The sequence below is a fragment of the Zonotrichia albicollis genome, chromosome 3 (assembly GCF_047830755.1).
Source record: "Zonotrichia albicollis isolate bZonAlb1 chromosome 3, bZonAlb1.hap1, whole genome shotgun sequence".
In the NCBI taxonomy this organism is placed as follows: domain Eukaryota; kingdom Metazoa; phylum Chordata; class Aves; order Passeriformes; family Passerellidae; genus Zonotrichia; species Zonotrichia albicollis.
This window is the reverse complement of record NC_133821.1, coordinates 1,978,131-1,999,688: the sequence shown is the minus strand read 5'-3', so window position 1 is coordinate 1,999,688 and position 21,558 is coordinate 1,978,131. Positions and strand designations below refer to the sequence as shown.

The window sequence follows — 21,558 nt, the reverse complement described above, 5'->3', positions numbered from 1 at the left end:
CCAGGTGAGATCATGGGGAAAGTCCAGGTGGGATTACAATGGAATCACTGGGAATGTCAAGTAGGGATGGGAATGGCCAGGTGGGGTCACGGTGGAAATGTGGGAAGGTCCAGGTGGGGTCACACCAGGAATCATGAGGAATGTCCAGGTGGGAATAACAAGGACGGTCCAGGTGGGGTCATGGTGGGAATCACAGGGAAGGTCCAGGTGGGAACGATGGGGAACATCCAGGTGGGAATCATGGGGAACGTCCAGGTGGGAATCACAGGGAATGTCCAGGTGAGACCATGGGGAACGTCAGGTGGGATCATGGGGAACGTCCAGGTGGGATCATGGAAAAGGTCCAGGTGGGACCATGGGGGACATCCAGGTGGGACCATGGGGAAGGTCCAGGGGGGAATCATGGGGAATGTCCAGGTGGGACCATGGAAAAGGTCCAGGTGGGATCATGGGGAACGTCCAGATGGGATCACGGGGAACGTCCAGGTGGGACCATGGGGGATGTCCAGGTGGGATCATGGGGGACGTCCAGGTGGGAATCACAGGGAATGTCCAGGTGGGACCACGGGGAATAAATGTCCAGGTGGGATCATGGTGGGAATCGTGGGGAATGTCCAGGTGGGATCACACCAGGAATCATGGGGAAAGTCCAGGTGGGGTCATGGTGGACATCACAGGGAATGTCCCATTTGGATGAGGAATGTCCAGGTGGGGTCAAGGCAGGAATTACGGGGAAGGTCCAGTGGGAATCACAGGAAATGTCCAGGTGAGGTCACACTGGGAATCACAGGGAACGTCCAGGTGGGAATGGTGGGAATGTCCAGGTGGGATCACACCAGGAATCATGAGGAACGTCCAGGTGGGAATCATGGTGAGAATCACAGGGGACATCCAGGTGGGGATCATGGGGAACGTCCAAGTGGGATCACAGTGGGAATCAAGGGGAAGGTCCAGGTGGGATCATGGTGGGAATGTCCAGGTGGGGTCACACTGGGAATCATGGGGAATGTCCAGGTGGGATCATGGTGGGAATCACAGGGAAGGTCCAGGTGAGATCACACTGGGAATTGTGGGGAATGTCCAGGTGGGATCACGGTGGGAATCGTGGGGAATGTCCAGGTGGGATCAAACTTGGAATCATGGGGGACATCTAGGTGGGATCACATGAGGAATAATTGGGAATGTCCAGGTGGGATCAGACTGGGAATCATGGTGAACATCCAGGTGGGATCACAGGGACCATCCAGGTGGGATCTCAGGGACCATCCAGGTGGGATCTCAGGGACCATCCAGGTGGGATTCTCAGAGACCATCCAGGTGGGATCTCAGGAACCATCCAGGTGGGATCTCAGGGCCCATCCAGGTGGGACAGGAACCATCCAGGTGGGATCTCAGGGACCATCCAGGTGGGACAGGAACCATCCAGGTGGGATCTCTGGGACCATCCAGGTGGGATCTCAGGGACCATCCAGGTGGGACAGGAACCATCCAGGTGGGGATCTCTGGGACCATCCAGGTGGGATCTCAGGAACATCCAGGTGGGATCTCAGGGACCATCTGTGTCCATCTCCAGCTCCTGGATGAGCCGCAGTTCCGCTGCATCACCAAGATCAAGACCATCGGCAGCACCTACATGGCCGCCTCCGGGGTGACGCCCGACGCCGGCACCAACGGCTTTGGAGGCCAGGTCAGCATGGAGTCCCACCTTGGGACATCTCCAGGACCTGGGCATGGGTGCCTTCCTGCTGGTGGTGCTGTCCTTGTGTCCCATCTCCATGTCACAGCTCCGTGTGCCAACCGTGTCCCATCATCTCAGTGTCCCATCTCCATGTCCCTGTCCATGTTCCATGTCCCTGTCATTCTCCGTGTCACAGCTCCGTGTCCCAACCGTGTCCCGTCATCTCAGTGTCCCATCTCCATGTCCCTGTCCATGTTCCATGTCCATGTCCTTCTTCATGTCTTATGTCCATGTTCCATGTCCATGTCCCAACCATGTCCCATCATCTCCGTGTCCCATCCCCATGTCCCATCTCCCATTCCATGTCCCTCTCCATTTTCCATGTCCATGTCCTTCTCCATGTCCCATACCAGTGTCCCATCATCTCTGTGTCCCATCTCCACGTCCCGTTCCATCCCGTCTCCATGTCCCATGTCCATGTCCCAGCTCCATGTCCCATCCATGTCCCATTATCTCAGTGTCCCATCTCTATGTCCCATCATCTCCATGTCCCATCCTCATGTCCCATCATCTCATGTCCCATCATCTCCATGTCCCATCCCAATGTCCTCAAATCCCTGTCCCACCTCCATGTACCATCCCAATATCCCATTGTCTCCATTTCCTATCTCCATACCCCATCATGTCCACATCCCGTCATCCGTGTCCCATCTCCATGTTCCATCTCCATCTCCACATCCATCTCCAGGCCCATCCCTGTGTCCCATCATCTCCATGTCCCATCCCCATGTCCCCAAATCATTGCCCCATCCCTGGGGAACGTCCAGGGTGGGTCATGGGGGAACATCTGGTGGGATCACACCAGGAATCCTGGGAACATCCAGGTGGGACCATGGGGGACGTCCAGGTGGGACCATGGGGAACATACAGGTGGGACCATGGGGGAACATTGAGGTGGGATCATGGGGAACATTCAGGTGGGACCATGGGGAATGTCCAGGTGGGATCATGGGGGACATTGAGGTGGGACCATAGGGAACGTCCAGGTGGGACCATGGGGAACATTGAGATGGGACCATGGGGAACGTCCAGGTGGGATCATGGGGAACGTCCGGGTGGGATCACGGGGAAAGTCCAGGTGGGACCATGGGGAATGTCCAGGTGGGACCATGGGGGACATCCAGGTGGGACCATGGGGGACATTGAGGTGGGATCATGGGGAACATTGAGATGGGACCATGGGGAATGTCCAGGTGGGGTCATGGGGAAACATCCGGGTGGGATCAGACCAGGAATCCTGGGAACATCCTGGTGGGACGATGGGGGACATCCAGGTGGGACCATGGGGAATGTCCAGGTGGGGTCATGGGGGACATTGAGGTGGGATCATGGGGAATGTCCTGGTGGGACCATGGGGAACATCAGGTGGGACCATGGGGAACATCCTGGTGGGATCATGGGGACGTCCAGGTGGGACCATGGGGAACGTCCTGGTGGGATCAGACCAGGAATCCTGGGAACATCCTGATGGGACGATGGGGGACGTCCAGGTGGGACCATGGGGACATCCAGGTGGGGTCATGGGGAACGTCCAGGTGGGACCATGGGGAACATTGAGATGGGACCATGGGGAACGTCCAGGTGGGATCATTGGGAACATCCTGGTGGGACCATGGGGGACATTGAGGTGGGACCATGGGGAACGTCCAGGTGGGATCAGACCAGGAATCCTGGGAACATCCAGGTGGGACCATGGGGGACATTGAGGTGGGACCATGGGGGACATTGAGGGTGGGACCATGGGGAACGTCCAGGTGGGATCAGACCAGGAATCCTGGGGAACATCCAGGTGGGACCATGGGGGACATTGAGGTGGGACATTGGGGGACGTCCAGGTGGGACCATGGGGAACGTCCAGGTGGGACCATGGGGAACGTCCAGGTGGGATCATGGGGGAACATCTGGGTGGGATCAGACCAGGAATCCTGGAACGTCCAGGTGGGGTCATGGGAACGTCCAGGTGGGGTCATGGGGGACATTCAGGTGGGACCATTGGGGATGTCCAGGTGGGATGAGACCAGGAATCCTGGGAACATCCTGGTGGGGACCATGGGGAACATCCAGGTGGGACCATGGGGGAACATCTGGGTGGGATCACACCAGGAATCCTGGGAACATCCTGGTGGGACCATGGGGAACATCCAGGTGGGACCATGGGGAACGTCCAGGTGGGATCACATCAGGAATCCTGGGAACATCCAGGTGGGACCATGGGGGACATTGAGGTGGGACCATGGGGAACGTCCAGGTGGGACCATGGGGAACGTCCAGGTGGGACCATGGGGGGAGCGTCCAGGTGGGATCAGAGCAGGAATCCTGGGAACATCCAGGTGGGACCATGGGGGACATTGAGGGGGACAATGGGGAACGTCCTGGTGGGATCATGGGGAACATCCAGGTGGGATCAGACCACGAATCCTGGGAACATCCTGGTGGGAACATGGGGGACATTGAGGTGGGACCATGGGGAACGTCCAGGTGGGATCAGACCAGGAATCCTGGGAACATCCAGGTGGGACCATAGGTGACATCCAGGTGGGACCATGGGGAACGTCCAGGTGGGACCATGGGGAACGTCCAGGTGGGATCACACCAGGAATCCTGGGAACATCCCGATTCCCAGGGATTTTTGGGAAATTTTTGGGAATTCCCATTCCGGGATCTCCACCAGCAGGAGCCGCGCTCGGAGAAGGAGCGGTGGCAGCACCTGGCCGACCTGGCCGACTTCGCGCTGGCCATGAAGGTGACGCTGATGAACATCAACTACCAGTCCTTCAACAACTTCATGCTGCGCATAGGCAAGTCCTGGAACGAGCCCCTGGAACCTTCTGGAACGTCCTGGAATGTCCTGGAATGAACTCCAGGAACGTTCTGGAAGGTTCTGGAATGTTCTGGAAGGTCCTGGAAGGTTTCTGGAATGTCCTGGAATGTTCTGGAGTGTCCTGGAATGTTCCTGGGATGTCCTGGAATGTCCTGGGATCTCAGGGACCATCCAGGTGGGACAGGAACCATCCAGATGGGATCTCAGGGACCATCCAGGTGGGATCTCTGGGACATCCAGGTGGGACAGGGACCATCCAGGTGGGATCTCTGGGACCATCCAGGTGGGATCCCAGACATTCCACTGGAATGTTCTGGAATGTCCTGGGATGTCCTGGAATGTTCTGGAATGAACTCCAGAAATGTTCTGGAATGTCCTGGGATGTTCTGGAAGGTTCCTGGGATGTTCTGGAATGTCCTGGAATGTTCCTGGGAGGTCCTAGGATGTCCTGGAATGCCCTGGGATGTCCTGGGATGTTCTGGAAGGTTCTGGAATGTCCTGGAATGTTCCTGGAGTGTCCTGGAATGTTCTGGAAGGTTCTGGGATGTTCTGGAATGCTCTGGAATGTCCTGGAATGTTCTGGAACTAACTCCAGGAATGTTCTGGAATGTCCTGCAAGGTTGTGGAATGTTCTGGAATGTTCCTGGAACGTTCTGGGATGTCCTGGAACATTCTGGAATGTAATGGAAGGTTCTGGAATGCTCCTGGGATGTTCTGGAATGTCCTGGAATGTTCTAGGATGTCCTGCAATGTTCTGGAATGTTCCTGGAATGTCCTGGAATGTCCTGGGACGTCCTGGAAGATTCTGGAATGTTCCTGGGATGTTCTGGAATGTTCCTGGAATGTCCTGGGATGTTCTGGAAGGTTCTGGAATGTTTCTGGGATGTCCTGGAAGGTTCTGGAAGGTCCTGGAAGGTTCTGGGATGTCCAGGAATGTCCTGGGATGTCCCGGAATGTTCTGGAACGTTCCGCGTGTCCGTCCGGGCAGGGATGAACAAGGGCGCGGTGCTGGCCGGGGTCATCGGCGCCAGGAAGCCGCACTACGACATCTGGGGCAACACGGTCAACGTGGCCAGCAGGATGGAGTCCACCGGCGTGATGGGCAACATCCAGGTGGGACCATGGGGACAGCCTGGTGGGACCACGGGGAACATTGAGGTGGGACCATGGGACAGCCTGGTGGACCATGGGGAACGTCCTGGTGGGACCATGGGGAACGTCCTGATTGGATCAGACCAGGAATCCTGGGAATGTCCTGGTGGGATCATGGGAACATCCAGGTGGGACCATGGGGAACATTGAGGTGGGATCATGGGAACGTCCAGGTGGGACCATGGGAACATCCTGGTGGGATCATGGGGAACATTGAGGTGGGATCAGAGCAGGAATCCTGGGAAAGTCCATGTGGGACCATGGGGGACATCCTGGTGGGATCATGGGGCATGTTCAGGTGGGACCATGGGGAACATTGAGGTGAGATCATGGAGGAACATCTGGGTGGGATCAGGCCAGGAATCCTGGGAACATCCAGTGGGACCATGGGGAACGTCCAGGTGGGACCATGGGGAACGTCCAGGTGGGATCTTGGGGGACATCCAGGTGGGACCATGGGGAACGTCCAGGTGGGATCATGGGGGACATTGAGGTGGGACCATGGGGAACGTCCAGGTGGGACCATGGGGAACGTCCAGGTGGGATCATGGGCAACATCCAGGTGGGACCACGGGGAACATCTGGGTGGGATCAGAGCAGGAATCCTGGGAACATCCAGGTGGGACCATGGGGGACGTCCTGATGGGACCATGGGGGACATCCTGGTGGGATCAGACCATGAATCCTGGGAACATCCAGGTGGGACCATGGAGGACATTGAGGTGGGATCATGGGAACGTCCAGGTGGGATCATGGGGGACGTCCAGGTGGGATCATGGAGGAACATCTGGGTGGGATCAGGCCAGGAATCCTGGGAACATCCAGGTGGGACCATGGGAGACATCCAGGTGGGACCATGGGGAGCATCCCGGTGGGATCATGGGGAACGTCCAAGTGGGACCATGGGGGACATCCTGGTGGGATCAGACCAGGAATCCTGGGAACGTCCTGGTGGGACCATGAGGAAAATTGAGGTGGGATCATGGGGGACATCCTGGTGGGACCATGGGGGACATTGAGGTGGGATCATGGGAACATCCAGGTGCGATCATGGGCAACATCCAGGTGGGACCATGGGGAATGTCCTGGTGGGATCATGGGAGACATTGAGGTGAGATCAGAGCAGGAATCCTGGGAACATCCAGGTGGGACCTTGGGGGACATTGAGGTGGGACCATGGGGAACGTCCTGGTGGGACCATGGGGAACCTTGAGGTGGGATCATGGGGACAGTCTGGTGGGACCATGGGGAATGTCCAGGTGGGACCATGGGGGACATTGAGGTGGGACCAAGGGCGATGTCCTGGTGGGATCAGACCAGGAATCCTGGGAATGTCCAGGTGGGACCATGGAGAACATCCAGGTGGGACCATGGGGGACATCAAGGTGGGACCATGGGGAACATCCTGGTGGGATCATGGGGTATGTCCTGGTGGGACCTTTGGGACAGCCTGGTGGGATCAGAGCAGGAATCATGGGAACATCCAGGTGGGATCATGGGGGACATTGAGGTGGGATCATGGGGGACGTCCAGGTGGGATCATGGGGAACATTGAGGTGGGACCATGGGGAACGTTCAGGTGGGACCATGGGGGACATCCAGGTGTGACCATGGGGGACATCCACGTGGGATCATGGGAAAGTCCAGGTGGGACCATGGGGAACCTTGAGGTGGGATCATGGGGAACGTCCTGGTGGGATCATGGGGGATGTCCTGATGGGACCATGGGGAACGTTCAGGTGGGACCATGGGGAACATCCAGGTGGGATCAGACCAGGAATCCTGGGAACATCCAGGTGGGACCATGGGGGACATTGAGGTGGGATCATGGGGAACGTCCTGATGGGACCTTGGGGAACGTCCAGGTGGGATCAGAGCAGGAATCCTGGGAACATCCAGGTGGGACCATGGGGAACATTGAGGTGGGATCATGTGGAACGTCCAGGTGTGACCATGGAGAACATCCAGGTGGGATCAGAGCAGGAATCCTGGGAACATCCTGGTGTGACCATGACGAACATCCAGGTGTGACCACGAGGAACATCCAGATGTGAGCACGAGGAACTTTTTGATTTGTTCTCCAGGTGGTGGAGGAGACGCAGCAGATCCTGAAGGACTACGGCTTCCGCTTCGTGCGCCGCGGCGCCGTCTACGTCAAGGGCAAGGGCGAGCTGCTCACCTTCTTCCTCAAGGGCCGCGAGAAACCGGCGGCGCTCCTGGGGGCGGCCGTGGTGCCCCTGCCCCACCAGGTGCTGGAGAACTCCTGAGGAACCTTCTGGAACCTCCACCGGGACCCAACCCAGCCAGGAGGGTTTTTTTGGGATTTTTTTTGAGACTTTTTAGGATTTTTTTTTATTTTTGGGGGGATTCTTTTTAATTTTTTAGGGATTTTTTTTTATATTTTGGGGATTTTTTTTTTGATTTTTGGGGGATTTTTTTTAGATTCTTTAGGGATTTTTTTTACTTTTTTTGGGATTTTTTGGAGACTTTTTAGGATTTTTTTGGGAATTTTTGGGGATTTTTTTGGGGTTCTTTCAGGGATTTTTTGGGGATTTTTTTTTCGATTTTTTAGGATTTTTTGGGGTTTTTTTGGGGATTTTTTGGGGATTTGTTTTTATTTGTTTATTATTTTTGAGGGGTTTTTTTGGGGTTCTTTCTGGGATTTTTGGGGGGAATTTTTGGGGATATTTTTGGGATATTTTTGGGAATTTTAAAAGATTTTTTAGGATTTTTTGGGGGGATTTTTTGGGATTTTTTGGGATTTTTTTTATTTTTTGGGATATTTTTGGGAATTTTTTAGGATTTTTGGGGGTTTTTTTGGGGGTTCTTTCTCGGATTTTTTTGGAGTTTTTTGGGGATTTTTTGGGATATTTTTGGGGATTTTTTTTTAATTTTGGGGGAATTTTAAAGGATTTTTTGGGATATTTTTGGGAATTTTTTTAGATTTTTTTTTTATTTTTTGGGGGATTTTTTTGGATTTTTTTTTTTTAGATTTTTTTAGGATTTTTTTGGGATTTTTTTGAGGATTTTTTTTGGGGTTTTTTATCCCATGGAAAGAAGGAAAAGGCGGATGTGGGTTGGGGGCGGGAACGGCGTCGATTCCAGGAGATGCAAACTCAGGGAGGGTCGGGGGGACTCCGCGTCCGGTTGTGTCCCAGATCCATAAATTCCATCGGACAAGAGACCGACGGGTTTGCCTCTGTGCCGCGCCGCCGCCGCCACCGGGAATACCGTGATTAATACCGGGATTATTAGCGGGATTATCGGGATTATTAGCGGGATTATAGGGATTAGCAGGATTAGCGGGATTAGCGGGATTGTCGGGATTGCAGGGATTATCGGGATTATCAGGATTGCCGGGATTATTAGGATTATCGGGATAAACGGGATGATTAGCGAGATTACCGGGATTATTATCATGATTAGCGGGATTAGCGGGATTAGCGGGATTAGCGGGATTAGCGGGATTATTGGGATTACGGGATTTTAGGGATTAGCGGGATTATTTGGATTAGCGGGATTGCCAGGATTATTTGGATTACTGGGATTATCGGGATTGGCAGGATTGTCGGGATTGTCGGGATTCGAGGGATAATCGGGATTAGCGGGATTAGCGGGATTGTCGCGATTGCCGGGATTATTGGGATAAGCGGGATTATCAGGATTGTCGGGAATAGCGGGATTAGCAGGATTATTAGCGGGATTAGCGGGATTACCGGGATTTTCAGGATTTCCGGGATTATTTGGATTATAGGGATTATCGGGATTAGCGGGATTAGAGGGATTATTGGGATTGCCAGGATTATCGGGACTGGCGGGATTGACGGGATTATTTGGATTAGCGGGATTAGTAGGATTGTCGGGATTTTCGGGATTTTTGGGATTATCGGGATTACGTGATTAGCAGAATTATCGGGATTATGGGATTAGCGGGATTGTCGGGATTGGGATTGGGAACGGGATCGAGATTTGAAATGGGAATGGGGTGGGATCGGGATGGGATTGGGGTTGGGATTGGGATCAGGATTGGGGTTGCGATCGGGATTATCAGGATTGGGATCGGGATTGGGATCGGGATTGGGATCGAGATCGGGACTGGGATTGGGATGGGAATCTGTGTCAGAATCGTGATCAGAATTGGGATTGGGATCGAAATCGGAATCAGAATTTGAGATCGGGATTGGGATCGGGATCGGAATGAGGATTTGGGATTGGAATCAGAATCGGGATCGGAATCGGGATCGGGATCGGGATCAGCGTCAGGACTGGACGCGGAATTGGAATTGGGATGGGGATTGGGATAGGAACCTAAATCAAAATATGGATCCGGATCGGAACTGGGATTGGAACCGGAACCAGGAACGCGAACAGGATCCGGATCAGGATCGGGATCGGAATCTGTGTCAGAATTGTGATTGGAACTGGATTTGGGATGGGAATGAAAATCAGGATTGGGATTGGGGTTGGGATCGGCATCGGGATTGGGATCGGGATCGGAATCTGTGTCAGAATCGTGATCGAAATTGGGATTGGGATGGGGATGAGAATCAGGATTGGGATCGGGATTGGGATGGAAATCGGAATCAGGATCGGGATCGGGATCGAGATCGGCGTCAGGATTGGACGCGGAATTGGAATTCGGATGGGGATTGGGATCGGAACCTAAATCAAAATATGGATCCGGATCGGGATCGGAACCAGAATCAGGAGCGCCAACAGGATCGGGATCAGGATCAGGATCGGAATTGGATTTGGGATGGGGATCAGAATCGGGATTGGGATTGGGATTGGGATTGGGGTTGGGCCTGGGATTGGGATCGGGGTTGGGATCGGGAATGGGATTGGGAATGGGATTGGGATCTGGTTTGGGATTGGGATTGGAATCTGTGTCAGAATCGTGATCGGAATTGGGATTGGGATGGGGATTGGGATGGAAATCGGAATCAGGATCGGGATCGGATTTGGAATCGGAATTGGGATCGGGATCGAGATCAGCATCAGGACTGGAATTGGGATGGGGATTGGGATCGGAACCTAAATCGAAACATGGATCTGGATCGGAACTGGGATCGGGATCGGAACCAGGAACGCGAACAGGATCGGGATCGGGATCGGGATCGGAATCTGTGTCAGAATCGTGATCGGAATTGGATTTGGGATGGGGATGAGAATTGGGATTGGGATTGGGGTTGGGAATGGGATCGGGATCGGGATTGGGATTGGGATTGGGATTGGGAATGGGATTGGGATCGGGAATGGGATTGGGATCGGGATTGGGAATGGGATTGGGATGGGAATCTGTGTCAGAATCGTGATCGGAATTGGGATTGGGATCGAAATCGGAATCAGGATTTGAGATCGGGATCGGGATCGAGATCGGCATCCGGACTGGACACGGAATTGGAATTGGGATGGGGATTGGGATCGGAACCTAAATCAAAATATGGATCCGGATCGGAACTGGGATCGGAACCGGAACCAGGAACGCGAACAGGATCCGGATCAGGATCGGGATCGGGATCTGTGTCAGAATCGTGATCGGAATTGGATTTGGGATGGGGATGAGAATTGGGATTGGGATTGGGATTGGGATTGGGATTGGGATCAGGTTTGGGATTGGGATCGGGATCGGAATCTGTGCAACAATCGTGATCGGAATTGGATTTGGGATGGGGATCAGAATCAGGATTGGGATTGGGGTTGGGAATGGGATTGAGATCAGAATTGGGATCGGGATAAGGATCGGGATTGGGATGGGAATCTGTGTCAGAATCGTGATCAGAATTGGGATTGGGATCGGGATTGGGATCGGGAACGGAATCGGGATCGGGATCGGCATCAGGACTGGAATTGGGATGGGGATTGGGATCGGAACCTAAATCAAAACATGGATCCGGATCGGGATCGGAACCGGAACCAGGAGCGCCAACAGGATCGGGATCAGGATCAGGATCGGAATCTGTGTCAGAATCGTGATCAGAATTGGATTTGGGATGGGGATCAGAATCGGGATTGGGATTGGGGTTGGGAATGGGATCAGGTTTGGGATTGGGATTGGGATTGGGATTGGGATCGGAATCTGTTCCAGAATCGTGATCGGAATTGGATTTGGGATGGGGATGAGAATCAGGATTGGGATTGGGGTTGGGAATGGGATTGAGATCAGAATTGGGATCGGGATAAGGATCGGGATTGGGATGGGAATCTGTGTCAGAATCGTGATCGGAATTGGGATTGGGATCGGGATCGGAATCAGGATTGGGATCGGGAACGGAATCAGGATCGGAATCGGGATCGGCATCAGGACTGGAATTCGGATGGGGAAAATCTTTTAGATAAACAATTAATAAACACCGAGACCGAGAAAAGAACTGAAGCCTCTTCTCGTCCTTTGAAGCGCAAACTGCCCCAAGGCCACCCTGGGTGTTTCCAGGCTTTCTAAACAGCCGGGAATCCGACAGCTTTCTGCTTTTTTGGTTTTTTTTCCCTTTTCTTTATAGGTTTTGTTTTCCACTTTGCTCCTCCGAGGAATTCCTTCCCGAACCCGGTGTTGGGGGAGGGGGTGGTTGGAGGTTTGGTTTGTTTTGGGGGGGCTCCCTATTGGAGATTTCCCCCTAATTTGTCCTAAACCAGGACACCAGCCTTTTTGACATTTTTTTCCCGGTTTTTTTCCAGGATTTTTCCCATTTTATTCCCTTTTTTTCCCAGGATTTTTCCCATTTTCCCCAGAATTTTACCTTTTTTTTTCCCATGCTTTTTGTTATTTTTTGCCATTTTTTGCCATTTTTTTTCAGGATTTTTCCCATTTTATTCCCGTTTTTTCCCAGGATTTTTCCCATAATTTTTCCCATTTTTTTCCCTTTATTTCCCATAATTTTTCCCCATTTTTCCCTGGTTTTTCCCATTTTTTACCCGAATTTTTTCCCTTTTTTTCCCCCCGTTTTTTCCCAGGATTTTTCCCTTTTTTTCTCCTTTTTTTCCCTAATTTTTTCCAAGGATTTTTTCCATATTTTCCCCTGATTTTTCCCCTGATTTTTCCCATTTTTTCCCATAATTTTTCCCCGGAATTTTCCCGGATTTTCCCCCGGAATTTTTCCCCATTTTTTCCAGGATTTTTCCCATTTTATTCCCATTTTTTCCCCGGCTTTTCCACATTTTTTCCCAGCCTTTTTGCCATTTTTTTCCCGTTTTTTTCCAGGATTTTTCACACTTTATTCCCTTTTTTTTCCCCGATTTTTCCCGGGATTTTTTCCCATTTTCCCCGCAATTTTCCCCATTCTCAATATCACTGCCCGCCCTTGGGCAGGCCCCTGCCGATGGCGTTCCTGAAGAGCGTCAGCAGCGGCGGCCGCGCCCCCTCGGAGCCCATGAACCCCCCATAGCGCTTCTGCTGCCGGGACCCCCACGGCTCCTCTTCCTCCTCCTCATCCTCCTCCTCCTCCTCCTCCTCGGGGGGTTCATCCCTCCGCAACTCCCAAACCCGGGAATTCTCCTCCTCCTCCTCCTCCTCGTTGGCCCCGTTGGGATAAACCTTCACCGGGCGCCTCTTGCTTTCCCTTGGTTTGCCCGTTTGTTCCCAGGATTTTTCCCATTTTTTCCCCATTTTTTTCCCAGGATTTTTCCCATTTTTTTCCCATTTTTTTCCCAGGATTTTTCCCTTTTTTCCCCCATTTTTTTCCTAGGATTTTTACCATTTTTTACCCACTTTTTCCCTAGGATTTTTCCCATTTTTTTCCCAGGATTTTTCCCATTTTTTCTCCGTTTTTTCCCCAATTTTTTCCCAGGATTTTTTCCATTTTTTCCCCCGATTTTTCCTGTTTTTTCCCATTTTTTTCCCAGGATATTTCCCATTTTTTTCCCCATTTTTCCCAGGCTTTTTGCCATTTTTTTGCCATTTTTTTTGCCATATTTTGCCATTTTTTTGCCATTTTTTTCCAGGATTTTTCACATTTTATTCCCCTTTTTTCCCATTTTTTCCCATAATATTTCCCCGATTTTTCCCGGGATTTTTTCCCATTTTCCCCACAATTTTCCCCATTCTCAATATCACTGCCCGCCCTTGGGCAGGCCCCTGCCGATGGCGTTCCTGAAGAGCGTCAGCAGCGGCGGCCGCGCCCCCTCGGAGCCCATGAACCCCCCATAGCGCTTCTGCTGCCGGGACCCCCACGGCTCCTCTTCCTCCTCCTCATCCTCCTCCTCCTCCTCCTCGGGGGGTTCATCCCTCCGCAACTCCCAAACCCGGGAATTCTCCTCCTCCTCCTCCTCCTCGTTGGCCCCGTTGGGATAAACCTTCACCGGGCGCCTCTTGCTTTCCCTTGGTTTGCCCGATTTTTCCAGGATTTTTCCCATTTTTTTCCCATTTTTTCCCCGGATTTTCCCGTTTTTTCCCCAATTTTTCCCAGGATTTTACCCATTTTTTCCCATTTTTTTTCCTAGGATTTTTACCATTTTTACCCATTTTCCCCCCATTTTTTTCCTAGGATTTTTCCCATTTTTTACCCATTTTTTCCCAGGATTTTTCCCATTTTTTCCCCGGAACTTTCTCAGGTTTTTTCCCAGGATTTTTCCCATTTTTTTCCCTTTATTTCCCATTTTTTCCCCAGATTTTTCTCCTCATTTTTTTCCCTTTATTTCCCATAATTTTTCACCTGAATTTTTCCCTTTTTTTCCCCCGTTTTTTCCCAGGATTTTTCCCTTTTTTTCTCTGTTTTTTCCCCAATTTTTTCCCAGGATTTTTTCCATTTTTTCCCCTGATTTTTCCCAATTTTTCCCAGGATTTTTCCCCATTTTCCCCGGAATTTTCCCCATTCTTTCCCATGCTTTTTGTCATTTTTTTGCCATATTTTGACATTTTTTTGCCATTTTTTTCCAGGATTTTTTCCATTTTATTCCGGTTTTTTCCCGTTTTTTCCCATAATATTTCCCCAATTTTTCCCGGGATTTTTTCCCAGTTTTTCCCTGGATTTTTTCCCTTGTCTCAGTGGGCGCCCTTGGGCAGGCCCCTGCCGATGGCGTTCCTGAAGAGCGTCAGCAGCGGCGGCCGCGCCCCCTCGGAGCCCATGAACCCCCCATAGCGCTTCTGCTGCCGGGACCCCCACGGCTCCTCTTCCTCCTCCTCCTCCTCCTCCTCCTCCTCCTCCTCCTCCTCGGGGGGTTCATCCCTCCGCAACTCCCAAACCCGGGAATTCTCCTCCTCCTCCTCCTCCTCGTTGGCCCCGTTGGGATAAACCTTCACCGGGCGCCTCTTGCTTTCCCTTGGTTTGCCCGTTTGTTCCCAGGATTTTTCCCATTTTTTTCCCAGATTTTTCCCAGGATTTTTCCTATTTTTTCCCAGATTTTCCCCAGGATTTTTTCCTTTTTTTCCCAAGGATTTTTACCATTTTTACCCATTTTTTCCCCATTTTTTTCCTAGGATTTTTCCCATTTTTTCCCCGTTTTTTCCCAGGATTTTTCCCATTTTTCTCCAGGATTTTTCCCAAGGATTTTCCCCGGAATTTTCCCAGGTTTTTTCTCAGGATTTTTCCCATTTTTTCCCCAGGATTTTCCCCATTTTTTCCCCAGATTTTTTTCTTTTTTTTCCCCTTTATTTCCCATAATTTTTCCCCGATTTTTCCCATTTTTTTCCCATTTTTTCCCCAGGATTTTTCCCATTTTCCCCGGAATTTTCCCCATTTTTTCCCCACGCTTTTTGTCATTTTTTGCCATTTTTTTGCCATTTTTTTGCCATTTTTTCCAGGATTTTTCACATTTTATTCCGTTTTTTCCCCGTTTTTTCCCATAATATTTCCCCAATTTTTCCCGGATTTTTTTCCCAGTTTTTCCCTGGACTTTTCCCTTGTCTCAGTGCCCGTCCTTGGGCAGGCCCCTGCCGATGGCGTTCCTGAAGAGCGTCAGCAGCGGCGGCCGCGCCCCCTCGGAGCCCATGAACCCCCCATAGCGCTTCTGCTGCCGGGACCCCCACGGCTCCTCTTCCTCCTCCTCATCCTCCTCCTCCTCCTCCTCCTCGGGGGGTTCATCCCTCCGCAACTCCCAAACCCGGGAATTCTCCTCCTCCTCCTCCTCCTCGTTGGCCCCGTTGGGATAAACCTTCACCGGGCGCCTCTTGCTTTCCCTTGGTTTGCCCGTTTGTTCCCAGGATTTTTCCCTTTTTTTCCCAGGATTTTTCCCAGATTTTTCCCAGGATTTTTTCCCATTTTTCCCCTGGATTTTTCCCTTTTTTTCCCCGAATTTTTCCTATTTTTTTTTCCAAATTTTTTCCCAGGATATTTCCCTTTTTTTCCCCCAGATTTTTCCCAGTTTTTTTCCCATTTTTTCCCCATTTTTTCCCCTTTATTCCCCGGAATTTTCCCCTGAATTTTCCCAGAATTTTTCCCGTTTTTTCCCAGATTTTTTTTTCACATTTTTTCCCAGGATTTTTCCCTTTATTCCCCCGGAATTTTGGCAATTTTTTTCCCCATATTTTCCCCCAGCTTTTCCACATTTTTTTCCCAGCCTTTTTGCCAGTTTTTTCCCGTTTTCTCCAGGATTTTTCACATTTTATTCCCTTTTTTTCCCCCGATTTTTCCCGGGATTTTTTCCCATTTTCCCCACAATTTTCCCCATTTTCCCCGTCACTGCCCGCCCTTGGGCAGGCCCCTGCCGATGGCGTTCCTGAAGAGCGTCAGCAGCGGCGGCCGCGCCCCCTCGGAGCCCATGAACCCCCCATAGCGCTTCTGCTGCCGGGACCCCCACGGCTCCTCTTCCTCCTCCTCCTCCTCCTCCTCCTCCTCCTCCTCGGGGGGTTCATCCCTCCGCAACTCCCAAACCCGGGAATTCTCCTCCTCCTCCTCCTCCTCCTCGTTGGCCCCGTTGGGATAAACCTTCACCGGGCGCCTCTTGCTTTCCCTTGGTTTGCCCGTTTGTTCCCAGGATTTTTCCCATTTTTTTCCCAGATTTTTCACCATTTTTTCCCTTTTTTTTCCTAGGATTTTTCCCAATTTTTTCCCTTTTTTTCCCAGGATTTTTCCCACGATTTTCCCAGGATTTTTCCCATTTTTCCCCTGGATTTTTCCCATTTTTTCCCAGAATTTTTCCTATTTTTTTCCCCATTTTTTCCCAGATTTTCCCCGGGATTTTTCCCTGTATTTTCCCAGGATTTTTCCCCGGAATTTTCCCTGTTTTTTCCCTGGTTTTTCCCAAATTTTTTTCCCATATTTTCCCGGGATTTTTCCCTGTTGTTTCCCAGGTTTTTGCCATTTTTTGCCAGGCTTTTTGACATTTTTTTCCTGTTTTTTCCCGGGATTTTTCCCCATTTTTTTCCCCGGCTTTTCCCCATTTTTTCCCAGCCTTTTTGCCATTTTTTTCCCATTTTTTTCCAGGATTTTTCTCATTTTTTTCCCATTTTTTTCCCAGGATTTTTCCCATTTTCCCCGGAATTTTCCCCATTCTTTCCCAGGCTTTTTGTCATTTTTTTGCCATTTTTTTGCCATTTTTTTCCAGGATTTTTCCCATTTTATTCCAGTTTTTTCCCATAATATTTCCCCGATTTTTCCTGGGATTTTTCCCCATTTTCCCCATCAGTGCCCGCCCTTGGGCAGGCCCCTGCCGATGGCGTTCCTGAAGAGCGTCAGCAGCGGCGGCCGCGCCCCCTCGGAGCCCATGAACCCCCCATAGCGCTTCTGCTGCCGGGACCCCCACGGCTCCTCTTCCTCCTCCTCATCCTCATCCTCCTCCTCCTCCTCGGGGGGTTCATCCCTCCGCAACTCCCAAACCCGGGAATTCTCCTCCTCCTCCTCCTCCTCGTTGGCCCCGTTGGGATAAACCTTCACCGGGCACCTCTTGCTTTCCCTTGGTTTGCCCGTTTGTTCCCAGGATTTTTCCCATTTTTTCCCCGGATTTTTCCCCATTTTTTCCCTTTTTTTTCCTAGGATTTTTCCCATTTTTTACCCATTTTTTCCCAGGATTTTTCCCATTTTCTCCCAGGATTTTTCCCATTTTTTCCCAAGGATTTTTACCATTTTTACCCATTTTTTCCCTTTTTTTTTTCTAGGATTTTTCCCATTTTTTCCCGTTTTTTCCCAGGATTTTTCCCCATTTTTTCCCAGGATTTTTTCCCATTTTTTCCCCGGAATTTTCTCAGGTTTTTTCCCAGATTTTTCTCTTTTTTTTCCCCTTTATTTCCCATAATTTTTCCCCGATTTTTCCCATTTTTTACCCGAATTTTTCCCATTTTTTTTCCCCCGTTTTTTCCCAGGATTTTTCCCATTTTCCCCGGAATTTTCCCCATTCTTTCCCATGCTTTTTGTCATTTTTTTGCCATTTTTTTTGCCATATTTTTGCCATTTTTTTTCAGGATTTTTCCCATTTTATTCCCATTTTTTCCCATAATATTTCCCCGATTTTTCCCGGGATTTTTTCCCAGTTTTTCCCTGGACTTTTCCCTTGTCTCAGTGCCCGCCCTTGGGCAGGCCCCTGCCGATGGCGTTCCTGAAGAGCGTCAGCAGCGGCGGCCGCGCCCCCTCGGAGCCCATGAACCCCCCATAGCGCTTCTGCTGCCGGGACCCCCACGGCTCCTCTTCCTCCTCCTCATCCTCCTCCTCCTCCTCCTCGGGGGGTTCATCCCTCCGCAACTCCCAAACCCGGGAATTCTCCTCCTCCTCCTCCTCCTCGTTGGCCCCGTTGGGATAAACCTTCACCGGGCGCCTCTTGCTTTCCCTTGGTTTGCCCGTTTGTACCCAGGATTTTTACCATTTTTTTTCCCAGATTTTTCACCATTTTTTCCCATTGTTTTTCCCAGAATTTTTCCTATTTTTTTCCCCATTTTTTCCCAGATTTTCCCCAGGATTTTTCCCTGTATTTTCCCTTTTTTTCTCCTGGACTTTTCCCATTTTTTTCCCAGGATTTTTCCCCAGATTTTTCCCAGGATTTTTTCCATTTTTTCCCCTGATTTTTCCCATTTTTTCCCCAGGATTTTTCCCAGGATTTTTCCCCGGAATTTTCCCCATTTTTTCCCATGCTTTTTGTCATTTTTTTGCCTTTTTTTGCCATTTTTTTGCCATGTTTTTCCCAGGACTTTTCACATTTTATTCCCTTTTTTTTCCCCCAATTTTTCCCGGAATTTCCCCCCGGATTTTTCCCCATTTTTCCCACAATTTCCCCGGCATTTCCCTTGTTTCAGTGCCCGCCCTTGGGCAGGCCCCTGCCGATGGCGTTCCTGAAGAGCGTCAGCAGCGGCGGCCGCGCCCCCTCGGAGCCCATGAACCCCCCATAGCGCTTCTGCTGCCGGGACCCCCACGGCTCCTCTTCCTCCTCCTCCTCCTCCTCCTCCTCCTCCTCCTCGGGGGGTTCATCCCTCCGCAACTCCCAAACCCGGGAATTCTCCTCCTCCTCCTCCTCCTCGTTGACCCCGTTGGGATAAACCTTCACCGGGCGCCTCTTGCTTTCCCTTGGTTTGCCCATTTGTTCCCAGGATTTTTCCCATTTTTTCCCAGGATTTTTCCCATTTTTTCCCCATTTTTCCCCAGATTTTCCCCGGGATTTTTCCCTGTATTTTCCCATTGTTTTTCCCAGGCTTTTTCTCATTTTTTCCTGTTTTTTCCCCAGGATTTTTCCCTTTTATTCCCCGGAATTTTCCCTGGAATTTTCCCGGAATTTTTCCCGTTTTTTCCTCATTTTTTCACCATTTTTTCCCCAGGATTTTTCCCGGGCTTTTTCCCATTTCCCCCTGGATTTTCCCCTGAATTTTCCCAGCATTTTTCCTGAGGATTTCTCCAGGATTTTCCCCATTTTTTTCACATTTTTTCCCAGGCTTTTTCTCATTTTATTCCCGTTTTTCCCCAGGATTTTTCCCATTTTCCCCGGAATTTTCCCCATTTTTTCCCACGCTTTTTGTCATTTTTTGCCATTTTTTTGCCATTTTTTTGCCATTTTTTTGCCATTTTTTCCAGGATTTTTCACATTTTATTCCCGTTTTTTCCCATTTTTTCCCATAACTTTTTTTTTTTTTTTTGCCATTTTTTTTTGCCATTTTTTTGCCATTTTTTCCAGGATTTTTTCCATTTTATTCCCATTTTTTTCCAGGATTTTTCCCATTTTATTCCCGTTTTTTCCCAGGATTTTTCCCATTTTTTCCCATAATATTTCCCCGATTTTTCCCGGGATTTTTTCCCATTTTCCCGCAATTTCCCCGGCATTTCCCTTGTCTCAGTGGGCGCCCTTGGGCAGGCCCCTGCCGATGGCGTTCCTGAAGAGCGTCAGCAGCGGCGGCCGCGCCCCCTCGGAGCCCATGAACCCCCCATAGCGCTTCTGCTGCCGGGACCCCCACGGCTCCTCTTCCTCCTCCTCATCCTCCTCCTCCTCCTCCTCGGGGGGTTCATCCCTCCGCAACTCCCAAACCCGGGAATTCTCCTCCTCCTCCTCCTCCTCCTCGTTGGCCCCGTTGGGATAAACCTTCACCGGGCGCCTCTTGCTTTCCCTTGGTTTGCCCGTTTGTTCCCAGGATTTTTCCCATTTTTTTCCCATTTTTTCCCAGGATTTTTCCCATTTTTTTCCCAAGGATTTTTACCAATTTTTACCAATTTTTTCCCAGGATTTTTCCCATTTTCTCCCAGGATTTTTCCCATTTTTTTCCCATTTTTTCCCATTTTATTTCCATTTTTTCCCAGAATTTTTCCATTTTTTCCCATTTTTTCCCCAATTTTTTCCCATTTTTTTCCCTGGATTTTTCCCAGGATTTTTCCCATTTTTTCCCATAATTATTCCCCGATTTTTCCCGTGATTTTTCCCCCATTTTTTCCCCCGATTTTTCCCGGGATTTTTTCCCGTATTTTTCCTGGTCTTTTCCCATAATTTTCCTGGATTTTCCCCCGGAATTTTTCCCATTTTTTCCAGGATTTTTCACATTTTATTCCCATTTTTCCAAGCCTTTTTGCCATTTTTTCCCCATTTTATTTCTGTTTTTTCCCAGGATTTTTCCCATTTTTTCCCATAATTTTTCCCCGATTTTTCCCGGGATTTTTCCCCATTTTTTTCCCATAATTTCCCCCCGATTTTTCCAGGGATTTTTCCCATTTCATTCCCATTTTTTCCCCGGCTTTTCCCCATTTTTTCCCAGCCTTTTTGCCAGTTTTTTCCCGTTTTTTCCCAGGATTTTTCCCATTTTTTCCCATAATATTTCCCCGATTTTTCCCGGGATTTTTTCCCATTTTCCCCATGTTCCCCATCAGTGCCCGCCCTTGTGCAGGCCCCTGCCGATGGCGTTCCTGAAGAGCGTCAGCAGCGGCGGCCGCGCCCCCTCGGAGCCCATGAACCCCCCATAGCGCTTCTGCTGCCGGGACCCCCACGGCTCCTCTTCCTCCTCCTCATCCTCCTCCTCCTCCTCCTCCTCGGGGGGTTCATCCCTCCGCAACTCCCAAACCCGGGAATTCTCCTCCTCCTCCTCCTCCTCGTTGGCCCCGTTGGGATAAACCTTCACCGGGCGCCTCTTGCTTTCCCTTGGTTTGCCCGTTTTTTCCAGGATTTTTCCCATTTTTTTCCCCATTTTTTCCCAGGATTTTTCCCATTTTTTCCCATATTTTTCCCAGGATTTTTCCCTTTTTTTCCCAAGGATTTTTACCATTTTTACCCATTTTTTCCCATTTCCCCCCGGATTTTTCCTGGGATTTTTTTCCCATTTTTTCCCATAACTTTCCCCAGATTTTTCCCAGGATTTTTCCCTTTTTTTCCCCTGGATTTTTCCCTTTTTTGTCCGGAATTTTCCTGGAATTTTTCCCGTTTTTTCCCATTTTTTTCCCAGGATTTTTCCCATTTTTCCCAGAATTTTACCATTTTTTCCCATGCTTTTTGTCATTTTTTTGCCATTTTTTTTTCC

At 50.3% G+C, this 21,558-nt stretch overlaps 4 protein-coding genes across 4 annotated transcripts in view; 1 reads left to right on the top strand and 3 right to left on the bottom strand.

The window, feature by feature from the left end:
• Nucleotides 1-8,002, top strand: part of ADCY3 (adenylate cyclase 3) — a 10,748-nt gene extending 2,746 nt beyond the window's left edge. The window contains exons 3-6 of the mRNA XM_074538646.1: nt 1,574-1,687; nt 4,413-4,536; nt 5,548-5,672; nt 7,796-8,002. Coding sequence (XP_074394747.1) covers nt 1,574-1,687; nt 4,413-4,536; nt 5,548-5,672; nt 7,796-7,978 — 546 coding nt within the window. The 3' untranslated portion in view covers nt 7,979-8,002. The remainder of the gene's footprint in view (nt 1-1,573; nt 1,688-4,412; nt 4,537-5,547; nt 5,673-7,795) is intronic.
• A 10,805-nt stretch (nt 8,003-18,807) lies between these two features.
• Nucleotides 18,808-19,323, bottom strand: LOC141728665 (pro-opiomelanocortin-like). The gene has a single exon (XM_074538645.1). It carries the CDS (start codon nt 19,269-19,271, stop codon nt 18,864-18,866), a length of 408 nt encoding a protein of 135 aa, XP_074394746.1. The 5' UTR covers nt 19,272-19,323; the 3' UTR covers nt 18,808-18,863.
• Nucleotides 19,324-19,787: 464 nt separating this feature from the next.
• Nucleotides 19,788-20,236, bottom strand: LOC141728664 (pro-opiomelanocortin-like). The gene has a single exon (XM_074538644.1). It carries the CDS (start codon nt 20,208-20,210, stop codon nt 19,893-19,895), a length of 318 nt encoding a protein of 105 aa, XP_074394745.1. The 5' UTR covers nt 20,211-20,236; the 3' UTR covers nt 19,788-19,892.
• A 609-nt stretch (nt 20,237-20,845) lies between these two features.
• Nucleotides 20,846-21,243, bottom strand: LOC141728421 (pro-opiomelanocortin-like). Its single transcript, XM_074536431.1, has one exon. It carries the CDS (start codon nt 21,226-21,228, stop codon nt 20,911-20,913), a length of 318 nt encoding a protein of 105 aa, XP_074392532.1. The 5' UTR covers nt 21,229-21,243; the 3' UTR covers nt 20,846-20,910.
• Between the last annotated feature and the right edge of the window lie 315 nt (nt 21,244-21,558).

Coding starts and splice junctions, on each gene's coding strand:
- LOC141728665 (XM_074538645.1), bottom strand. CDS start 19,271: ATGAGAAAAAGCCTGGGAAAAACAATGGGAAAATACAGGGAAAAATCC.
- LOC141728664 (XM_074538644.1), bottom strand. CDS start 20,210: ATGGGAAAAAAATGGGAAAAATCCTGGGAACAAACGGGCAAACCAAGG.
- LOC141728421 (XM_074536431.1), bottom strand. CDS start 21,228: ATGGGGAAAAAAATGGGAAAAATCCTGGAAAAAACGGGCAAACCAAGG.